A 21,806-nucleotide genomic window follows, 5' to 3' on the forward strand; every position below is an offset into this window, starting at 1 on the left:
TGCTGGCACTCACCATCAAACTGGGCTGCTTCCCCGTAGCCCTCCTCTCTCTTCTGTTGGAACAGCTTGAGGCACGCGCTGGGGCTGGCCAGGAGAAGCCGGAAGCCCTGGCGCAGAGGAGGGAGGGTGGTTCGGTGGACAGGTCCCCCCCGAGGCACGAGCCCCCGACTCAGGAGGGGCCTGGGTTCTGAGGCCACACTGCACATGGCGTTCGTTCCCCTGTCCATCTCCCCCACCAGCCACAGAGGACAGTCTGAGATCCCAGTCCTCCAGGCCACGCTGCACTTGCAGACCTTTGTCCGTGACCTTCTCCTCGCCTGGAAACCCTTCCCCATTTTGTCCACCAGGAAACTCGACCGCTGGTCACTGGGAGGCCTCCCCTCCTGGCTGCCTGCCCCCCGTGGGCTGTGCCCTCCTCGGTCACCTCTGTGAGGAAGTGAGTGTCTGGCACGTTGGTCCAGAGCCCGCCATCTGGACGCCTCACCCTGCTAGCTAACCACCCCCTGAACCTCGTTTTCTCCATCCATAAATGGGGGCAGTGAAGACGGTACCCTCTTCGGGGACTGCCAGAGGGTTAAACACACTGCCACGTGTGCACCCAACACGTGCTCAGTGAATGTAGCCGATTATTACCAGAGTCATTCCTGGGTCTTGGCTGAGAGGTTTGGATCAGAGCAAGTGCCCAGTAAGTGTGCAAATGAGTACATGAATCGTCAGAGAACGAGTGCCCTGCTGACCTGGGCTCTGACCTCCTCCAGGAAGCCCGCCTGGATGAACACCACCTGGCCCAAAGGGCATCTGACCCCAGGCTTTCTGCAGACAGAGGTCAGGAGCTAGTTTCAGGTGGTCTTGCCTTATCCCGACCCATCGGGTCAGGGTGGGGCAGGGATGGCTCAGGCAGGAGGAGGGGGACCTACCTTTTGGTCGGAGGTGGGCACGAAGCTGAGGAACTCGTCCACGTGGCCCACGGACAGCCAGTCGGAGTAGACCTCCATGGGTGCCTGCACCTGCTGGGCACCCAGGAAGTCCCGCACCGTCTTGGCCATGCGCCGCCCGCCAGACCTGCCAGGGCGAGAGCGCAGGTCCCCTCGTGCCCGCCGTGTGCCCACGCGCTGCAGGCCCTTCCTGAGCCCCGCACCGCCCAGGCCTCCGTCGGCCCTCTGAACGGCTCTCTTTCGGTCCCTGTGTCCCGGCCCCCATCTCCACCTGCTTCCAGGGACTGTGCATCCTGAGCACCATGCAAGAGTCTGTCCCTCCCGCACCCCGAGGTGCTCTCTCCGAGGCCTGGAAGACCCTGCCACCCCTTCCCACAAAACAGGGTCAAGCAAGAGTCCTCCCTCCGCCAAAGAGACCTGACGACCCTCATCTCGGTCCCGAGACTCGGAGAGGGCCAGCCCTTCACCCGAGGCCCGCAGCCTTTGGTTCCCAGTATGACCAGCGCCTGGCAAGCCGCCCCCACCCGCTTAGTCCAGCGTGTCCCCTTGTTGCCCGTGTCTCACTTTGTTCATGGTTAACTCCAGGGCCGCCTTCTTTCTCTGCGTGGACTTTGGAAATGGCGATGACCCTGCCACTCATTCCGTAGCTCTATTTTTCTTTATGGAACTTGGTACTAGTTGGCGTACTTGACATCTCATTTGCTGTCTGGCATCTCACTAAGCTCCCAAAGAGCTGGGATTTTCCCTGTATCCCTAGCACCTCCTATAGAACAGATGCTCAAAGGTATTTGTGAATGTTATTAAGTCTTTTGGACAGCTGTGTAAGAGTCCACGGTCTATATAACTTGAACACATCATCGGCAGAACTAGAAGGGAGACCCAACCCATGGTGACGCGTGACAACATTGATTTGATTTGGGGGATGGGAATGTGGAAAATGTTTTTCCTGTATTGCTATTACTTTAATATAGTGTTGGCAATTTTTAAAGACCTCTTTAAAAACAGCGAGACGGTGGAGAGGAATGAGACTTCAGAAATTATTCATGAGCAGAAGGCAGCAGGGATCAGAAACAAATAAGGGAGAAGGGGGGCAGAACGCTAACCTAAGCCTAACCCTCCTTGGGACTCTGCAGCCCTCTGCCTGGTGGCCGGGGGTGGACCAGAGGACTCCTGCTCTAGGACCCTTCAGACCTGGTGTCTGAGTCACGTCAGAGCTGCCACCAGGAGGCAGAATTGTTCCAAGGTCATTTAAATGTGAGGCGCCGAGCATGGGAACCCAGGGTAGTAGAGAAGCAGAGGGCCTTTCCTGAGCGCCTGCTGCATGTCTGCCCGAGGCTCCTCACACTCGGGATCTCATTTAATCCCCGTGATGACCCTGGGAGTTATGTACAAATAACAGGTCCAGGTCGTGATCTGAACTCTGCCGGGCCGCGCCCTCTGACCTCATCCCCCTGCTGGCCACTCTGCTCTTCCGCGCTGGCCTCCCTGTTGGCCCTCTGACGTCTCCAGCACGTCCCTGCTTCTGGGCCTCCGCACGAGCTGTCTGCGCTCCCTTATACACTCTCCTCCCAGACAGCGGCACCTTTAGCTGTCTGGTTTCCTTCAGGGGATGCTAGCCTCTCACCAACGCTTCTTTTCTCTAACAGACTATATTTGATTTACTTACTTATTATGGTGGCTTATTGTCTGTTTCTTTCTGCTAGAATGTATGTAGGTTGTCCGTTTTGAGCACTGCTAAGGTCAGAAGCCAAAAGAGGAACATAGGACAGCAGCCTGGAGTTAAATTTTAATCTGGGGTCCAAAGAAGAAATCTGATTTCTGACTATTTGGCTGACTTGCCTGTGGTCCTAAGCAGTAGCTGTCCCTCTCCGAGCCTCAGGGCCCCATCTGTCCACCAAGATCTTTGCTCCTGGTTTTCAACACAATGGCCAATGGAGTGGGACCCAAATGTGCTAGACACCCTGCATCTTCCTGTCTGGGGTCCTTGCTCTGGGCCTGGGAGTTTCTAGAACATTTCTTTTATCCCCAGCACTGGGCCTTAGACCTGGCACATAAGAAGTCTCAATACATGTTTATTGAATTGACAGATGCATGCATGAATGAGTGTGTTCACTTCTCTTGTCTAAATCTCAACTTTCTCATCTGTAAAATAGGGATCATAGTCATCCCAACCTCATAAGGCTGTTGTAAGAATTAATGGGTGTAATCTGGGTAAAGCACCATGTTCATGGCACGTAGGTGATCAATAACTTTGATCCATTGAGTTCCAACCTGCTTCAAGGCAGATCCTCTGCTAGGGGTCCAGCTAAATAATATCTAAGCATTTGGAAGGTGGTTAACCTGAGTCCTTTTATCCCCAGGAACAGCTATCATACAGCTAGGACAGGGATTTTTTTATAAGCCCATTTCACTGATGAGGGAACTGAGGAATGAACTATAGAATAATTTGTTCATTTAACAGTGTCCTGATTTACCCCCGTCCCCTCAACAGTGCCTGCCACATAGTTGCTGTTGAGTCGCTCAGTCACGTCTGACTCTGCGACCCCATAGACTGTAGCCCACCAGGCTCCTCTGTCCATGGGGTTTCCCAGGCAAGAATGCTGGATTGGGTTGCCATTTTCTCCTCCAGGGAGTCTTCCCCACCCGGGGATAGAATGTGTCTCCTGCATTCTTTACCACTGAGCCACCAGGGAAGCCCTGCACGTAGTAGGCATATAATAAACATGTTTAAATGAATTAATCAAGCACCTACAAGATGCCAGGCCCTGTGGTAGGCACCGGTTAGGTGATGTACCCCAAATCATGTGGCCAGTGAGTGGCAGAGCCAGGACTCAAACCCAAACCCACCAGATTTTCAGAGCCTATGCGCCTTCCCCTCGGATCCCTCTGGGAAGCACAGAATGACTGCCCAGAGGTCCAGGGCCTTGTGCGCCCAGGGCTGTGGGCAGGATCCAGCCCCAGAGCTGTTCTGGGCATGAGTCACCAGCAAGGTGAATGCCCTGTTCCAGTTCTGGCCAACCTCAGCCCAGGGCATCCAGTCTGGGCACCCAGGTTCACACCTGGGGTTGGCACCAGGAAGCCTCACCTGACCTAGAACGCTGAGGCCGCCAAGGTCACCATTTGAGGCTGTGTGACCTTCCTTCACCATGTGAGGCTGCTCCAGGCCCAAGACCAGATAGCCAGGGCTTGGAGAGGCAAGCTGGGGCACACCTGGGCTCCATGCCAACCCCACACACATGGAAAGGCAGCCTCTGGGGCCTGCTGTGGGCTCAATCTTTAGGCAGGAAGCAGGGGCTTACACTGGGATCCCTGGGCTACACACCCCATTCTTCAACTGCCCGCAGGCTGGGTGGGGACCCTGGGGACCCTCCCAAGAGGATTTAGCAGACACTGTCATCTGTCTGGAGCCCTAAACCCTAAATACCTTGTTTCCTGCTGGATGACAGCTGCCCAGGGTGGGACCCATCAAATCACCTCTGTCACCCAGGTATCCTGACTGCAGCCACGTGGTGACCCTTGCACCCTTTCCGGCTGTTGCTAGGATGACATTTATTTTATCTCCTCCCCAGAGAAGTCAAACGATCCATTCCTACTTCTGCGCTGGATTATACATCACCTCCTTGCTCTTCTGATGTTTCAAAAGCAGCCAGAAATCTGCTTTTTATATGAAGGCTCCTGATATATATATATATTATTTAATGTTGGCGACTGGGCTTCCCCACTGGCTCAGTGGTAAAGAACCTGCCTGCCAATGCAGGAGACTCGGGTTCAATCACTGCGTCAGGAAGATCCCTTGGAGAAGGAAATGGTGACCCACTCCAGTGTTCTTGCCTGGGAAATCCTAAAGACAGAGGACCCTGGTGGGCTACAGTCCAAAGGGCCACAAAGAGTTGGATACTACAGAGCAACTAAACAGCAACAACAGTGTTGGTGACTAATTATGCCCATAAAATTGTAGGCAGGTCAGAAGACTGTGGGCCACTACTTTGTTTTTCCCAAAGATTCTGTGAGCTTTCCAATCTAAGATGCTAGTCCTCCGAGTCTTTGATGCTAGGAGTCCATGCAGGAAGTTAAGACCACTTCTCAGACTGGAGAGCTGTGTCCGTCTCTGTGGTGGGGGGGAGGTAGGTGCCGCCTTGCACGCCCCAGGGCCCTCTCTGCCCGCCCCCACCCCCCGGCTTCTCACTTGGGGAAGCAGCTGCCGATGAGGATCCGGCCCAGGGGGTACTCCTTGCCCTCCACCGTGACGGGCGGGCTGACGTCCAGGTTGCCGAAGGAGTCAAGGCCAGAGACACCAGTGAACTGGATTTCCCGGGTTACATATCCAAAGTCAGGACCCTAGGGGAGAACCGGTAAAATCCACCCCACCCCGAAGAAGGAGGGGTCAGTTAGAGCAGGAAGAGACAGCTCTTGGGGTCGGGGGCGGGTGGTGCTCCTGCGGGAATCTACTCCCTGAAAACAACCTCTATTTGATTTTCGCGAAGTCTCCCTGTGCCCTGAGTGTTATGCTATTGAAGCCCACCCCGCAAAAAAAAGACAGATTCATCCGTGTGCATAACTGAGTCACTTTGCTGCACGCCTGAAACGAACACAACACTGTTCATCAACTATTCTCCAATAGAAAATAAAAAGTTTTAAAAAGTAAATTCCACTTGGTAAGCAATATCCAAGCCAATAACAGAACCATAAGTAGAAAATCTCCAAATGTTTGACAATGGGGCAACACACTTCTAGGGAACCGTGGGTCAAAGAAGAAACCAAAGGGGAGATTGCACTGTATTGTGAAGTGAAAGGTAATAAGCACGCAGCACGTTAAAACCTGCGGGCATGCCAGTAAATAGCATTTCTCAGGAATGACACAGCCCTAAACAGATTAGAAAGAGAAAGGTTGAAAAATCTTCATTTCCGTTTCCAGCTAGGGAAAGAACGGCAAATTAAACCTAAAGGAAGTAGAAGAAAGGAAACGATCAAGACCCAGCAGAAAGACAGTGTTAGTCGCTCAGTCACGACCGACTCTTTGCGACCCCCTGGACTGCAGTTTGGCAGGCTCCTCTGTGCATGGGATTCTCCAGGTGAGAATGCTGGAGTGGGTTGCCATGCCCTTCTCCAGGGGATCTTCCCAACCCAGAGATAGAAGCTGCATCTCCTGTATTGCAGGCAGATTTTTTACCGTCTGAGCCACCAGGGAAGAGCAGAGATCAGTGGAAAATACAATGGCCGGGTCAAGCCCAGGGCTTGAGGTCAGGCCCTCTGTCGATGCTGACTCAGCCTGCAGGGCTCACTGTCACCTCCCCGGGGACTCACCTCTGATCCTTCTAGGGTGGGTAACGCCCCTGCTCTGTGTGACCAGGAGCTCCTGGGCATCCCTACTGGAGCCCCCACCTGGACCCCAGCATTGTCCTGGTGGTGGGGGAGGGAGCTAGTAAACAGGCGGAGACAGGCGCTCTGGGGCAGGGACCCCCCTCAGAAGGCAGTTTAGCCTAGTGGTCAAGTGCAGGGGCAGTGGGGGCAGCCCCTCTGGTTCTCCATCTTGGTGCCGCTGCTAGCTGTGTGTCCTTGAGTAAGTTGCTTAACCTCTCTGAGCCTCAGTAAAGAGGGAATAATAATAGTACTTTTTTCCCAGCAGTCATGTATGGATGTGAGAGTTGGACTGTGAAGAAAGCTGAGCACCGAAGAATTGACGCTTTTGAACTGTGGTGTTGGAGAAGACTCTTCAGAGTCCCTTGGACTGCAAGGAGATCCAACCAGTCCATCCTAAAGGAGATCAGTCCTGGGTGTTCATTGGAAGGACTGATGCTGAAGCTGAAACTCCAGTACTTTGGCCACCTGATGTGAAGAGCTGACTCATTAGAAAAGACCCCTGTGCTGGGAAAGATTGAAGGAGGGAGGAGAAGGGGATGACAGAGGATGAGATGGCTAGATGGCATCACCGACTCGATGGGCATGAGTTTGGGTGGAAGTAGGGAGTTGGTGATGGACAGGGAGGCCTGGCGTGCTGCGATTCATGGGGTCGCAAAGAGTCGGACACAACTGAGCAACTGAACTGAACTGAACTGAATAATAGTACCTATTCATAGGAGTCCATGTGGATTAAATGAGCAACTGTGAGAAGTTGTGGGGGAGGGCCTGGAACTCAGGGCATGGTCGCTGGGGCAGCCGTTGCCGCCCTCCTGTGCCCAGCAGGCAGCGTGGGGCCTAGCACATAGTAGGTGTTCAGAAAACATCCTACTGAAGAGAGGCCCCGGCACACACAAGCAAGAGCTATGAGGGTCCACTAAGGATGCGCTCCCTCCAAAGGGCAGTTTGGTCTCCCCGGAGCCGACTCCTCTGCTCACAGTCCCTGGGGGGAGATCAGGGCCCCTCCCAGAACAGGGGTGATTTGCATTTCATCTACACACTCCTCCCCAAGCCTTCCCCGAACTCCCCATTTGCCAGAGCCCACCTCCTGTGTCCCTTTGCAGCCCCTGAAGGACTAGGGCCAGGCAAGACTGAGCGGTGGGTCCTGCCGGGCAGGCACCCACAGTGTCCACGCTCTGCCCTTGGCCACATACCAGTATCCTCTTATAAGGGAAATCCTTCAGGCCTCTGTTTCGGGGGGAGTCGAAGACCACGGGGAAGGCTTTGTGAGGGGCCTCAGTGTAGCCAAACTCCATCTCATCCTGGGAGGGCAAGAGAAAAAGGCCACAGTGACCACCTCAGTCCAGCATTGAGAAGGGGCCTCGAGCGGCAGGTGCGGAGGTGGAGTCAGGTTCCCGCAGCCGAGGGAGCGCTCTGCTCGGGGCCAGAGCCCCTGGAGGGAGGCAGGCGGCGGGAGAAGGCGGGCTCTCCCAGGCTGCGCGCCCACCCCGAGTCCTGGCGCCTGGGCCCAGCTTCTCTAGGAAGATGGAAGCTGGGCGAGAGCTGAAGAGGCCGCTCCCCAGAGCCGGGGTGGGGGCTGGGGCTCCGGCTGCCCTCCACCCGGGGCCGCTCCTCGCCCACCTGGATCCAGCGGTCATTTCGGTTCTCAACCCGAGGGCAGACTATCAGCTTGCAGTTGGCTCTCAGAGCCAGATTGGACATGTCATTCAGAAACTTCTCGTTCGAGCCATGAGCGTCTAGGACACTGCAAAACACAGCGAGAGGGCAGTGAGACGGGACTGCTGACGGCGGCCCTGGCCTCGGGGCCGGGCTGGGGGTGGACGGACTGGCCTTGGTGCTGTCCGTGCTGGGCCCCGTGCAGCCCTCGGCTTCAAACACCGTCCCTGCACTGGAGAGGCTCGTGGGACAGACGGGGTCCCCACATGCCGTCAGGCGGGAGTGGCAGGGGAGGGACAGCCCCGGGGCTCTGAGCCCTGCTGAGGGTGACGGGCACTGTCTGACCGGTCACGGGGACGGTGAGGGGGAGGTGCCGCATTTCCTCCCACATCGCTCACAACTGGCCTCAACAAAGGCGTCAGGGCAAGCGAGCAAACGGAAAGAAAGGGCTCCCTCCCGTGTGCACACTGGAGCCAGGTCAGCGGAGCAGACCTGTCTGACCACAGCCTTCCTTTTGACTTAGGCTCCAAGTCGTCTACGACCCTTTCCAGTGGTCTGACCTCCTCTGCAGGGCCCTGGAATAGCCGTGCCAGTCCAGGCTGCCCTGCCCATCCAGCGGTTGACAAGGATTCTGAGAGACGGCAGAAGGACCAGGGACCCGGGTGGGGCCGGGGCTCCCAGACGATCCTGGAAGCTGAATTCTCACACGCTCTGCAGGCCCAGGAGCACAGCACCGTCAGAGAGAGGCTGGGTCTCCTGCCGCCCCCAGGAACCTGAACAGGGCCTGGCCCCTCTGCCTGGAATAAACCCAGGATGTTCCGGGACTGCTATGCGCAGGGCAGGGTGAGGATGGGAAACTGGAGCTGGAGCCAGCGACTGCAGCTGGGGCTGTGGCTGCTCAGGGCAGGCGGGCTGATGGCCGAGGCAGCTCACTGCTGTCCTGTTCCCGGGCGTGCCCGTGGGGACCCTCAGTGAGTCCGGCCGGTGAGCGCGCAGGACCAAGCCTGGCACCGCGCTCTGCTCCTGACCCTGGGAGTCCAGAGGTGGCGGGAGGGCTGCGGGAGGGTGAGGCCTCACCTGCACACATACAGCTCCAGGGGGGGCTGGGTGTTGGGGGTCATGATCCAGGGGGCCACGCGGAAGGCCACGGTGTCTGTGAAGAGGGGCGCCTCAGGCAGGGTCTGGGGGGAAAATGGGGACTCAGTGGGCCCTGCAGGGAGCCCCGGCCCACAGCCTCCCAGCCCTGGGGCCTCCGCTGGTCCCTGAAGCTCCCCAACCCCGTCTCCGCCCCCAGCACCACACCTACCTTGGTGTCTACCAGGCTGACGCTGAGGGAGACCAGCCCCAAGAAATCAGTATCGGGAAAGCTGAGCCCCTCCACGTAGAAGCGGATCTTCCGCTCCCCGGGCTGACGGGCCACTTCGTACGACAGATGCTGGGGCCCCAGCACCTGCTCATAGTCCAGGAGGGAATTCCCACCTAGGGAGACCCGAGTCAGCACGGGGGCAAGGCTGGCCCAGGGTTATGTGATAGCCGGGGGCACTCACTATCACCGTAACTTCAGCTGCCCAGCGCCGACTCAGGGGTGTGGGGGCATGGGACAGGCAACCTGAGGCCAGGACGCAGGGCCAGAGCCACTCTGCGTTAGAGCGACGCAGGCTCCTTTCCAGCAGTGTTAAGTGCTAGCTGTGTGACCTCAGCTCAATGACTCAACCTCTCTGAGCCTCATTTCCTCATGCGTAAAATGGGCTAACATCACGTTTCTCACGAGGTCGGTGCAAGCTTTACATCGGACAAGGAAATAAAAGCAGCTGGCCCCAAAGGTGGGAACAACCCAAATGTCCATCAACGGATGAATGGATAAACAAAATGGGAAAGAAAGTGAAGTTGCTCAGTCGTGTCCGACTCTTCGCGACCCCATGGACTATAGCCTACCAGGCTCCTCCGTCCATGGGATTTTCCAGGCAAGGATACTGGAATGGGTTGCCATTTCCTTCTCCAGAGGATTTTCCCGACCCAGGGATCGAACCCGGGTCTCCCACATTGTAGGCAGACGCTTTACCGTCTGAGCCACCAGGGAAGCAAACAAAATGTAGTATGTCCATATGCTGGTATGTCCTTCATTTATAAAAAGAAATGTAGTACCAATACATGCTACAGCACAGATGAAACTTGAGGACATTATACGTGAAAGAAGCTTGACACAAAAGGCAAATATTGCATGATTCCATTTGTAGGAGATGCATAGTATGAGTATGTCCATAGGGACAGAAAGGAGATTAGTGGTTGCCTAGGGCTGGGGGTTGGGGAGCGCTAGTGGTAAAGAGCCCACCTGTCAACGCAGGAGACATAAGAGACACGGGTTCAATCCCTGCGTCGGGAAGATCCCCTGGAGGAGGGCATGGCAACCCCCTCCAGTATTCTGGCCTGGAGAACCCCATGGATGGAGGAGCCTGGGGCTGCAGTCCACGGGGTCACAAAGAGTCGGACACGCCTGAGCGACTGAGCAGGCACAGCACATGGCTGGGGGTGGGGGATGGGACCATCGTTGTTTAGTCGTTTAGCCGTGTCCGACTCTTTGTGATCCCGTGGACTGCAGCCCGCCAGGCTCCTCCATCCATGGGGTTCTCCAGGCCAGAATACTGGAGTGGACAGCCGTTCCATTCTCCAGGGCATCTTCCCAACCCAGGATCGAGCCCAGGTCTCCTGCACTGCAGGCGGATTCTTTACCGTCTGAGCCACCAGGGAATGTCGCTAAATTGTTACTCTAAAATGGTACTTTTATGTTCTGTGAATGTCATCTCAAGTTTTAAACAAAGCTCCTAGCACTTAGCGGTTCTGGCCCGTCTCCTTTCCCTGCCCCCGAGGGTCATCTGGGAAGCACTACCCTAGCACGGTCTTATAGCAGGAAGGCTTGTCAGCTCACCTCCGGAGATGGAGCTAATGTTCTGCAATCACAGTAAGTATTGCCAAGCCACACCCCTCCCTAACTTTCCACCACTGGTGCAGAGAAGAACCATTCTGGCTCCTGCTGGCATTTAGCTGCAACAAGTTCTGAGTCAGTTTGAACAGAGAGTGAAGAGGAAGAAAGAAGCGGTAGGAAGGTCTCTTGCTGTTTATAAAAATGAGCAAGGTCACCTCAGGGTTAAGGATTAGTCTTGTTTTGTTCTAAACCACAGAGTTTGATTAATAAACTCTCCGGCAGAATAACTGGATTCCAAAGGCAGGGCTGGGCCTTGGCTCTGCTGGTCCCTGCCCCCACCTCACCCAGCCTGGACAGCACTTGTCAGCATCGAGCGCTCAATCTGTACTGACTCACCAGGGGAGGGATGGGGACAGGGGGAGGGCCAGGGCTGTGGAAAGAAGAGGGGCTTTGTTGCCCAAGAGACTGACTTGGAATGCCTGCTCCACTCCCAACTGGTTATGTGAACTTAGGGCAGTGAATTCACATGTCTGAGCCTCAGTTTTCCCCTCTGTAAAATGGGTCTAGCTTGGGACCCTCTTCCTTGGGCCATGGGTCCTGTCCTGATGCAGTGGCTGCTTTTAAGTGGTAGTGAGAATTACAAAATGATGATGGAAGAAGGGAGAGATGTGGATTAGAGAAGAAAGAAATGATTTGGAAACCAGAGGCTGGAGCAGGGAGGGAAGAGGCCCCTCCAGGCCACTCACCCCGGGCGCAGAAGACCCGCATTCTTTTGGAGTCAGAAAGCGGCATGTTCAAGACCAGCTTGTAGCTGTCAAAGAGCTCATCAGGGGCATCGCAGGTCAGCACCGCTGGGGACATGTCCTGCAGGTCTGGAGAGAACGGTCCCCATGAGACAGCCCTGCGCCGTCCCACGCTGTCATCCTGGACAGCCCCATCCTGTCTGTTACTCACCATCCAGTGATGTTAGCTGGGTGTTGGTGAGGTCCATCTCCGTGGACCTGAGACTATCCCGGTCACAGTTCACCATCAGGATAGCCCCATAGCCCTCAGGGCCCCAGCGCCAGGTTTCCTGTGCAAAACAAGAGGCCTTAGGGTCAGTGGGACCCAGGAGTCTCTGGGAAGGGGTTCTGGACATGGCTAGAGCTGTCTGCTTTGTTAACTTGGAGACTTGTATTCCAGGTTTACTTGAAGATTTAAAGAGGGATAATAGATTTGGGGACTGGAGCGCCAGCTCTCCAAACCCAGAGTCACTCCATGCTTGTGCAGTGAACAACCTAAACAACCATACACAGCAGCCCCTCCCAACCATCACACTACAAAAGGAAGGGTGTCAGCGCCAAGCCCAGAAATGGCCTTTGCCATTCTTTTGAGTTTTGGCCCTGCCTGGGGGACCGAGACTGCCTTGCCCTGACCTTGAGAGGGCTAAAGAACTCCTGGGAATGTCTCCCCATCCCAGTTCTCTCCTGGGGCCTGTGCCAGGGGTCTCTGATGTTCACTTGTGATCCTGCAGGTCCTGCAAGAAGGATGGAGCTGACAGGTGGGGAAGATGCTGGAGTCCTGCCTCTGTAATCGAAGCTCTTCCTGACCTGCCTCTGCTTTATTCTCAGCAGCCTCTGCAAGTCAGAGCTTCTTTTCCCCATTTACAGAAGAGGGGAAAGAGGCTCTAGGGAGGTGAACCCTAAGTCACAGAGGTAGGATTCAAACTTGGGTCTGGGGGACCTCGCAGGACCACTGCTAACCTACATAGCACTCTTGTCCACCCCTCTGGGTGGCTACCTCTCTGTATCAGGGTCCAAGACATGATTTCTATCACAGGCCGCACTCACTACCTTGCTCAGCAACCCTGTGCAGTGAACAACCTGCACATCCATCCATGGCAGTCCTGCCCCATCTTGTCCACAAAGTCTTGTGTGTGAGGCAGGCTTCCTCCCTGGGGTCCTTCCCCACAAATTTTACTTTCTATCCTCCCAGGATACCTTCAGCTACTTCCTGTGGATAACACCTGGAGCCCACCCCATCATCGCTCTCTCTCTTTGGAATCTAACCAGGGTAGTCCATGCAGCCTCCTCTACCAGAAGTCTTCATTCAGTCACTTGACAACCTTTTATGAAGCACCTATCATGCTTAGGGGTCCAAGTACAGCCAAGAAATAGAAAAGACCTCAAGCAAAAGATCTCAGGTGTGAGGTGGCACTAGAGAGACCCGGAGAGGGTAATCTCTTTTCCAAGAGTCACACAGCAAGCTGATCACACAGTGTCAGGCCCACTCATCCTGATTGGGAGTTCTCAGATGGCTTCCCCACACTGCTGGATACACAGACCCCAGGACTCCATCACCCTTCTGGAGGGGAACCCGCCCTGCCCTAGGACCACCCCCAGGTCTGCCTGTCAACCTGCCGTCTTGGGGTAGCTAGAGGAGGCCCACCTTGTCGCCGTGGCTCCTTTTCACCTTGCCCGTGCGGCCAATGTCAGCGTCCAGGGAGATGTCTGGAAAGAGAGGGAGAGGGGCTACCAGGGCTGCCCGGTCCCCGTTCCACCATAACGTCCAGGTCGGGGCAAGCTTTGACCCCGCCCCAAGCCCAGGAGAACCAGGCAGCCCTGTTCAGGGGACCACACCCAATGCCTGGGAGGCCCGCCCCTGCGGTTCTGGCTTTTGAGGGACCTTGGGCTCTTGACTTTCTCACTCATCTGCAAGCACTGAATTGCTAACCCTTGGGGGCCCCGACTCTGGAGGCCAGGACAAGGCCTGAGCTTCCAGCTGCTGGCTCCGCAGTTAGAGCCGCTGCCTGGGGTCTGGCTGAAGGTACTGTGCAGCTCCCCACATTTAGTGAGGAGCCTTGAAGCTCCGGGACTCTGGATGGAGGAGGCCTGTTGTGGTCTGGCTGGAGACCCACGGGCTGTGCAGTTTCTAGATCCCTGTGGCTGTAAGCACGGCTGGGGCTCCAGTGCTGGGGGTCTAGAGCAGATGGATCGCCCCTGAAGAAGCCAAGCTCCTCGGTGGACGAGGAAGATGGCCATGGGCCTCCCTAAGACCCTCAAGCCGCCAGGATGGAGGGGAAAGGGCAGGGACGCGTGGAGAACTGGAGGCAGGACTTACCTGCGCCGGTGAGGTAGAGCATGCTGTGGCCCAGGGCCCTGCCCGCCGGCTGCCCAAAGTAGGAGATCTTCACCTGCGGGGACACAGTCAGCCTTGAGTGAGCACGGCCAGCCCTGCAGGGATGGCTGAAGCGGGGGCTGAGGGGACACCCCAAGGGCCCTGCTGGGGGGGGGATGGGGGCCCCGGCTGCTCCCTGCTGATGAAGCCCAAGGCCCATGGGCTCTGGGCCCGGATCCAGAACCACTTTCTCCAGCTGGAGAGAGCAGATGTCTCCCTGGCTCCCAGGGCTGGGCTGAGGGGCCAGGAGGGCCAGACAGATTGGGGGCGGGTCCCCAGGGGGCAGCCAGACCCGTAGGAATCTGTGGGGAGGCCAGGGAGAAAGAATGAGGGAAGAGGCAGCCGTCACCAGTGACTCAAGCAAGGTACTCAGTCTCCCTAAGCCTCTGTTTCTTCATCTGTAAAATGGGAACAGGGACCCTTCCCACCCCACGATCGCACCCGTGCTCACAGAGCTTCCCCCGCGGCCCACGGTCCATGCAAGGGGCTCGACCTGGGCCTCTCAGTGGGCCCCCAGGCCGGCCCTAGTAGGCAGGGCTCAGAGGGGGCATCTGAGCTCCAGGGCCCCTGCTCTCAACAGCTGCACAGCCCTCGCCTTCCCCGTGTCACTGGAGAAAAAGCTGAATCAGTGAGTCTGGGGTCACTGTGTGTGTGGCAGGCGCCGGGGGGCAAGTGAGAAGGGTGTCGTGTTGTCTGTGAAAGAGGTTTCCCGCTTCCTTAGTTGGGAGACACGCATACATCCGGGTATGCAGCTATGTCTGATGCATGCGGGTATGTATTCACGGCTGTTGCTGAGGACGCCTGTCTGCGTGGGAGCGGGCAGGGCTTGTTCAGGGTCGGTGTGAGCTGGGATCCAAGGGGGTGTCTGTGAGCTTGAGGGGGCGAACAGGCAGGCTGTGCCTTTACGGGAGTATTCATTCCTGCGTGTTGGATGCTGGCATGTAGGGGGCGTTTAAAGGCTTAGGTTGTCTATGGGCTTGTCTCGGGGTGTGTTGTGGGTGTGGATTTGGGTGTCGGATCCTTGTGGGGCTGGCTGACTAGGGCGGTGTGTGAATGGGGTGTACTTTGTTGGGGGCTCTTACCTTCTGCAGGGAAGGGGCCTCTTACCTTGAGGTCATTTAAAGCCTTACTGGCTGCGTCCACGGATATGACCACGTCCACGCTGGCATCCAGGGGCCAGTGGGTCCTGCCTGTGGGCTCTGTCACGCGCGCTGGGTCATAGACCATGAAGACCTTCACCCCGGAGCTCCCAGATACCCCAAAGTTCTCAGCACCCTCGGGCACATCACTGCCAGGAGAGAGGGAAGCGTCCGTGGCTCAGAAGAGACCAGCGGGGGTGCTGGGGCTGCCAGGCTATGCAGACAGCATCCCCATGGCTGAGGTGGGGCGTGGGGGGTGCCCTGGCCAGGAGACCAACCCGGTTAGACCCCAGGGCCCCATCCCAGCTCTCCGCTGATTCCCACGTAACCTGCCCCGAGCCCATCACCCCCTGGCCCCACTCTCCCCATCTGCAACATGAAGGGCTTGGAGCAGAGCAAGGCTGTGGAGCTTCGTTTCAGGGGCAGAGTTCTTTCCGGGACCTCGAGTGGAACCCTGGCCAGAAGGCGGACAGAAGGGGCCTGGGGGAGACGCCGGATCATAGTGTTTAACCCTTCTGCTCCCATAGCGGCCCTGAAACTCCAGAGAGCAGAGACTGAACCCCTCTGGACAATCCCAACCCCAGCCCTCTCCCGAAACTTCTAGCTCCGATGCTTCCAAACTCCCTAACCCAAAGGGAAACCCACCTCTCACACCCTCCGCTGCCGTTCCTGGCCCCCTAGAGTGTCAGACAGCTTCCTGGGCCCGCCTGTGCACGCTCCAGTCGGTTCACCAACAGAACAGATCACGCTGTTCCTATGCTCAGAAGCACTGGTCCCAGCCATGCGCAGCATCGTCTCAGATGGCACACAAGGCCCCTCCTGGTCAGCCCTCTTCCACCTGCAGCCCCTCCCCACTGCCAGGGCCTGCTCTTCTCCACTCCCTCTGCTCAGGCCTCATTGACCTTCCCGATGTTCCCTGAAGCTGCCGGGCTGCCCTGCCTCAGGGCCTTTGCACTGGCTGTTCCCTCTGCAGAAAATGCTTTTCCTGCAGATCCCACAAGGCTCCCTCCCTTACCCTCTTCAGGGCTCAAATGTCACCTTCTCGGTGAGGCCACGCCCCCCAACACTCTGTTTAATGCTACACCTTTCCCCATCTTCTCTTCTACTCTCCTTACCCCTGTCATTTGGTTCTGATTCTTTTTTAAAAAATATTTATGTTTATTTATTTAGTTGTGGCATGTGAGACCTTAGTTTGCCAGCCATGGATTGAACCTGGGCCCCCTGTATTGGGAGTGCAGTCTTAGCCGCTGAACCGCCAGGGAAGTCTCTCTGTGCTGATTCTTAATCACACTGTTAGTCGCTCAGCCGTGTCCGACTATTTGTGCCCCCATGGACTATATGTAGCCCGCCAGGCTCCTCTGTCCATGGGATTCTCCAGGCAAGAATACTGGAGTGGGTTGCTATTCTCTTCTCCAGGGCATCTTCCTGACCCAGGGATTCAACCCCGGTCTCTGCATTGCAGGCAGATTCTCGAACCTGGGTGTCTGCATTGCAGGCGGATTCTCGAACCTGGGTGTCTGCATTGCAGGCGGATTCTTTGCCGTCTGAGCCCCCAGGGAAGCCCCAGTCAGACTGTTATGTGTTGCTCATCTCTCCTGCTAGGAGGTCAGGTCCCCGAGGCAGGGAGTTTTGTCTATTTTGCTCATTGCCGCAGTCCAGAATCTATAACAGTATTTGGCATGTAGTTCATCTCAAACGCTTGTTAAATGAATGGATTCAGTTTCCCCTACTCCACCAGAGCATTCAGGTGCATCTCTACCCAGTAGTACAGAACGTGACTGATGCCTGTGCCCAGTGCAAATTTTCCTGTTCCCCTGACGCCCCGCAGCTACCTGGTAGCCCAGAACTCGGGGCTCCAGAAAGAGAGGGTCGTGGAGCCCCTGGTCTGCCAGCCCTCGGCCAGGGGCACCCCTTTTCTGGGCCTGCACACTGCTTCTCACACCACAGCTGCTCCCAGCCACAGCAGGTAGGGGCCAGTCTTCTGGACCAAAGACCCAGAGGGGTGTCTGCAAACTCCGCCTACAGAGTACCCGAAGCCAAGCCAATAGGGCCTCCGAGGGCGTACTGTCCTTCCTTGCTCCCTGAGTGACCCTACGCTCTGCACCTCCCTCTCCCGTCCCTGGGGGAGGCCCAGGTTTCTGTGAGGCCCTTGGCCATGGGGACTGCATGCTAGAGGGGAGCTGGACAAGGGACCTACGTGTCAAGCGTCTCCACTGCCGTCCCCCAGGGCAGAGCCATCAGCCTCAAGGCCACCAGCCAAGGTCAAGGCCACGTGCAGATGTCCACCCGACTGCCAGAGGGGTCCTTCGAGATAGCTCCTCTCTCCATTCTTTCTCGGACTCCTGAGGACCCAGCCAAGTATCAACCCCCCCGGAGAAAACAGACAGGCCTCCCTGATCCCCAGTGTGCTCAGTTAGTCCCCACAAAGCACCGGCCCGGTGACGGTCATGGTTCCAATAACCCCTAGTCCCACGCAGGATCTGGCGCTTTGATGCACATCACAGCCCCACAAGGCGGTTATTATTCTCCTTGTTTTAAAGATGAAGCTGGAGCGAGGGGCTGCCCCGGCAGTCCAGCGGTTAAGAGTCTGCCAGCCGACGCAGGCGCCACGGGCTTGGTTCCCAGTCCGGGAGGATGTGTGCCTCTTCAAAGCCATTAAGCCCGTGCTCTGCACCAAGAGGGCAGCCCCGCTCGCGGCAACTCGAGAAAGCCCAGGTACAGCAGCAAAGGCCCAGAACGGCCAACAATAAAAATAAACAAATGGTTTTTAAAAATCTCTAAAGATAAAGCTCTATCTTGTTTAGCCTCAGTCCACCGAGACCGCTGACGCTGGAGAGCGCCTCGCCTGGGCCCGGAGCCTGCGAGGGCTGCAGCTCAGCCACGGTTGCACGCGTGGAGCTGCACCCAATCTGCTCATCCTTCCCCCGATAAATAAACTGTCCTCAATTCACAGTCATAAAGGCACATGGCGTGAAGGCTGAGGTGTTTCCTCATCCGCGCTCTAGAGGAAAAAGAAACTGAGGCGATGAAGACAGACGGTCCCTTATCAGGAGTCCCGAATGAGCACCTCCTCACATTGGCGTGTTAATCTCAACGCAACAGCTATAGACGGCAAATTTAATCTGGTTATTCACCTTGTCTTCATCAATAAAACAATAAACGGAGTCCTGATTTGTAGACTTTGCCAATTTCCCTGGTGTAAACACTCCCACTAAGGTCAGTTTCAAGTTATCATCACAACATCATTGAACCCAGAGTTGCAAAGAGATGCAAATAGGCCCCTACACGCACTCTCCTACCAGACAGAGGGAATGCTGGTAGAACACAGATGATGGCAGGATGCAGTAAAATATTTGGAAACAGATGCGTGTTAAGTATTTCTTATCTTTTTTATTAAAGTACTGACCATTTACTTTTTGATTGATTTTTTTAAAAAATTTGGCTGCATCTCACAGCATGCAGGATCTTAGTTCCTCGACCAGGAATCAAACCTACCCCTTGAATTGGGAGCACAGAATTTTCCCCACTGAACCACCAGGGAAATCGCTACCATTGCCTTTTTAAATTTTTGTATTTTTGGTTACGCTAGGTCTTCATTCAGTGCTCAGGCTTCTCCTGGTGGTGGCTTCTCTTATTATTACTGTTAAATAGACTGTATTTAAAACAATGGTAGGGGTTTCCCAGGTGGCTCAGTGATGAAGAATCCACCTGCCAATGCACGAGACGCAGGAGACAAGGGTTCGATCCCTGGGTCAGGAAGACGCCCTGGAGGAGGGCACGGCAACCCTCTCCAGTGTTCTTGCCTGAAGAATCCCATGGACAGAGGAGCCTGGCGGGCCACAGTCCATGGGGTCACAAAGAGTCGGAAACGACTGAGCGACTGAACAAGCAAGCAATATACAGTTTAATTTTAAATATGGCTGTGTTTGACAACAGGCTTGTAAACTTACTTAAAAAAAAAAAAGACAATCAGGTCCCCTTGGGGAGGCGTCCTACTGTGCGGCTGAAGGTCTGCACTGTCCCCGTTCTAGCCTTCCCTGGAGGGACTCACAGCCTGTTACCAGCGTGGCCGTGCACCTTCCTAGTTGTACTGGGCACTGGTTCTTTACTATCTCGGCTGTGCTGGGTCTCTGTTGCTGACGGGCTTTTCCCCCGTTGCTGCGCGAGGCTTCTCTCTGACTGTGGTGTGCGGTCTCTCATTGCAGTAGCTTCTCTTGTTGCGGAGCACGGGCAGTGCTTCACTTGCTTTTGCACTTGGGTTCTCTGCGTTCGGAATGTCCAGCCGGGAGCATTCCCGGGGCTCAGCGCCTCGTCTCTTTCCCAGAGGTGCACTGACTGCCCTGTGTGAGATGGTGGCGGTGGCTCATGGGTGCCACCGTGGGCCCCATACTCCCTGACGGCACGACCCAGATGCATTTCATTTCGACCCGTGGCCCTTGTCACCTGACGTGTCACGTTTATTTCACATATTTCCCTATCGTCTCTCTCCCATTTCTCCCCCTAGAATGCAGGGAACTTTCCCGTCCTACTTTCATTAAAACTGCGGTCATCTCAGCACCCAGTGTGGTGCCTGCTTGTGGGTAAGAAGTTCAGGAAGCCCTTGTTTTATGGATGAGGACAAGACCACCCGGGAATGCGGAACTGTAACCAGGCAGAACCCTGTGCCCCTTCCTGGAACAGAGCCCCCCACATCCTCCACCTGCCTCTCGTTCATAATAAAACTTTAGCCTCCTAGGCTTTCCTTGAGTTCCAAAGAATAAATTTAACCAGGAAATCGAGAAAATGCAGAAACAAAGGAAAACAGCCAAACAAGACAAAATAATATTTTAGCCATTCAAAGACTCAAGGACCTGTAATTCCTCCGCATAGATATAGACGGTATTCTGAGCCACACCCTGGAATTGTTTTGCAGATACTGAGCCCCCCACCAGGTGGGAGAAGTCAACTGTGTGCTGCCCACAAGCACGTAGACCCGGAAGGCTGAGGAGGCTGACTCCTGATTACCTCACCACCAACCGACCTCGAGAACGTCCACGATCACACACCCCACAACCCTTTCCCTCACTCTGTCTTTAAACACCTTTCAGTGAAATAGAACACACCCTCTCGCCTTACGCAAAAACTCAAAATGGCTTAAAGGCTTACACATAAGACACTACACCATAAAAGTGCTAGATAAGATCACAGGCAAAACATTCTCTGATATAAATTGTACCAACGTTTTCTTAGGTTAATCTCCCAAGACAATAGAAATAAAAACAAAAATGAACAAACGGGACATAATCAAATTTGTAAGCTTTTGCAACAAAGGAACCTATAAACAAAAATGAAAAGACAGCCTACAGAACAGGAGAAAATATTTGCAAATGATGCAACCAACAAGGGCTTAATTTCCAAAATATACAAGCAATTCATAAAGCTCAACAACAAGAAAAGCAAACAACCCAATTGAAAAATGAGCAGAAGACCTAAGATAGACACTTCTCCAAAAAAGAAATAGAGATGGCCAATAGGCACCTGAAAAGATGCTTAACATCGCTAATTACTAGAGAAATGCAAATCAAAACTACAATGAAGTATCACCTCACACCAGTCAGAATGGTCATCATCAAAAAAAATCTACAAACAATAAAAGCTGGAGAGAGTGTGGTGAAAAGGGAACCCTCTTGCAAACTGTTGGTGTGAATGTAAATTGATACGGTCCTTTGGAGAACAGTATGGAGGTCCCTTGAAAAATAAAAAATGAACCATCATGTGACCCAGCAATCCCACTACTGGGCATATACCCTGAGAAAACTGTAACTCGAAAAGACACATGGACCTCAGGGTTCTTTGCAGCACTATTTACAACAGCCAGGACATGGAAGCACTCTAAATGTTCACCAGCAGATGAATGGATCAAGGTGATGTGGTGCATACACACAATGGGATATTATACAGCCATAAAAAAGAATGAAATTAGGTCATTTGTAGTGATGTGGATGGACCTAGAGTCTGTCATACAAAGTGAAGTAAGTCAGACAGAGAAAAACAACTATTGTATATTAACCCATAAATACAGAATCTAGAGAAACTGGTACAGATGAACCTATCTGCAGGGCAGGGATAGAGATGCTGGCTTAGAGGCTGGACATGTGGCCATCGGGGGCGACAGAGGAGGGTGGGACAGACAGAGAGGAGCACAGACATACGCACACTGCCGTCTGTGAAACGGAAAGCGTGAAGTCAAGGGGCCTTAGGAAGCATTGCTAAGAACAAAGCTAGTGCAGGTGATGGAATTCCAGCTGAGCTCTTTCAAATCCTAAAAGATGATGCTTTATAGTGCTGCACTCAATGTGTCAGAAAATTTGGAAAACTTAGCAGTGGCCGCAAGACTGGAAAAAGTCAGTTTTCATTCCAATCCCAAAGAAAGGCAACGCCAAAGAATGTTCAAACTAGAGCTCATTTCACGTGCTAGCAAGGAAATGCTCAAAATCCTTCAAGCTAGGCTTCAGCAGCCTGAGCTGAAGGTGTACAAGCTGAGTTTAGAAAAGGCAGAGGAACTAGAGATCAAATTTCCAACATTTGTTGTATCATAAAGAAAGCAAGGAAATTCCAGAAAAATCCCTACTCTGCTTCATTGTTTACGCTAAAGCCTTT

The 21,806-nt window shown here is 54.7% G+C and overlaps 1 protein-coding gene across 1 annotated transcript in view; it reads right to left on the minus strand.

Annotated features, from left to right (window-relative positions):
• PADI1 (peptidyl arginine deiminase 1) overlaps positions 1-21,806 on the minus strand; it is a 41,804-nt gene that overhangs the window by 6,626 nt on the left and 13,372 nt on the right. Inside the window, exons 2-13 of the mRNA XM_081580951.1 lie at positions 15,136-15,316; positions 13,972-14,044; positions 13,300-13,361; positions 11,827-11,944; positions 11,619-11,744; positions 9,256-9,428; positions 9,027-9,130; positions 7,914-8,037; positions 7,487-7,594; positions 5,122-5,273; positions 918-1,062; positions 14-107 (exon numbers count right to left, since the gene is read on the minus strand). Of these exons, the coding sequence (XP_081437077.1) occupies positions 14-107; positions 918-1,062; positions 5,122-5,273; positions 7,487-7,594; positions 7,914-8,037; positions 9,027-9,130; positions 9,256-9,428; positions 11,619-11,744; positions 11,827-11,944; positions 13,300-13,361; positions 13,972-14,044; positions 15,136-15,316 (1,460 nt within the window). The remainder of the gene's footprint in view (positions 1-13; positions 108-917; positions 1,063-5,121; positions 5,274-7,486; positions 7,595-7,913; positions 8,038-9,026; positions 9,131-9,255; positions 9,429-11,618; positions 11,745-11,826; positions 11,945-13,299; positions 13,362-13,971; positions 14,045-15,135; positions 15,317-21,806) is intronic.

The sequence above is a fragment of the Giraffa tippelskirchi genome, chromosome 3 (assembly GCF_054371585.1).
Source record: "Giraffa tippelskirchi isolate mGirTip1 chromosome 3, T2T-mGirTip1v1.2.pri, whole genome shotgun sequence".
In the NCBI taxonomy this organism is placed as follows: Eukaryota; Metazoa; Chordata; class Mammalia; order Artiodactyla; family Giraffidae; genus Giraffa; species Giraffa tippelskirchi.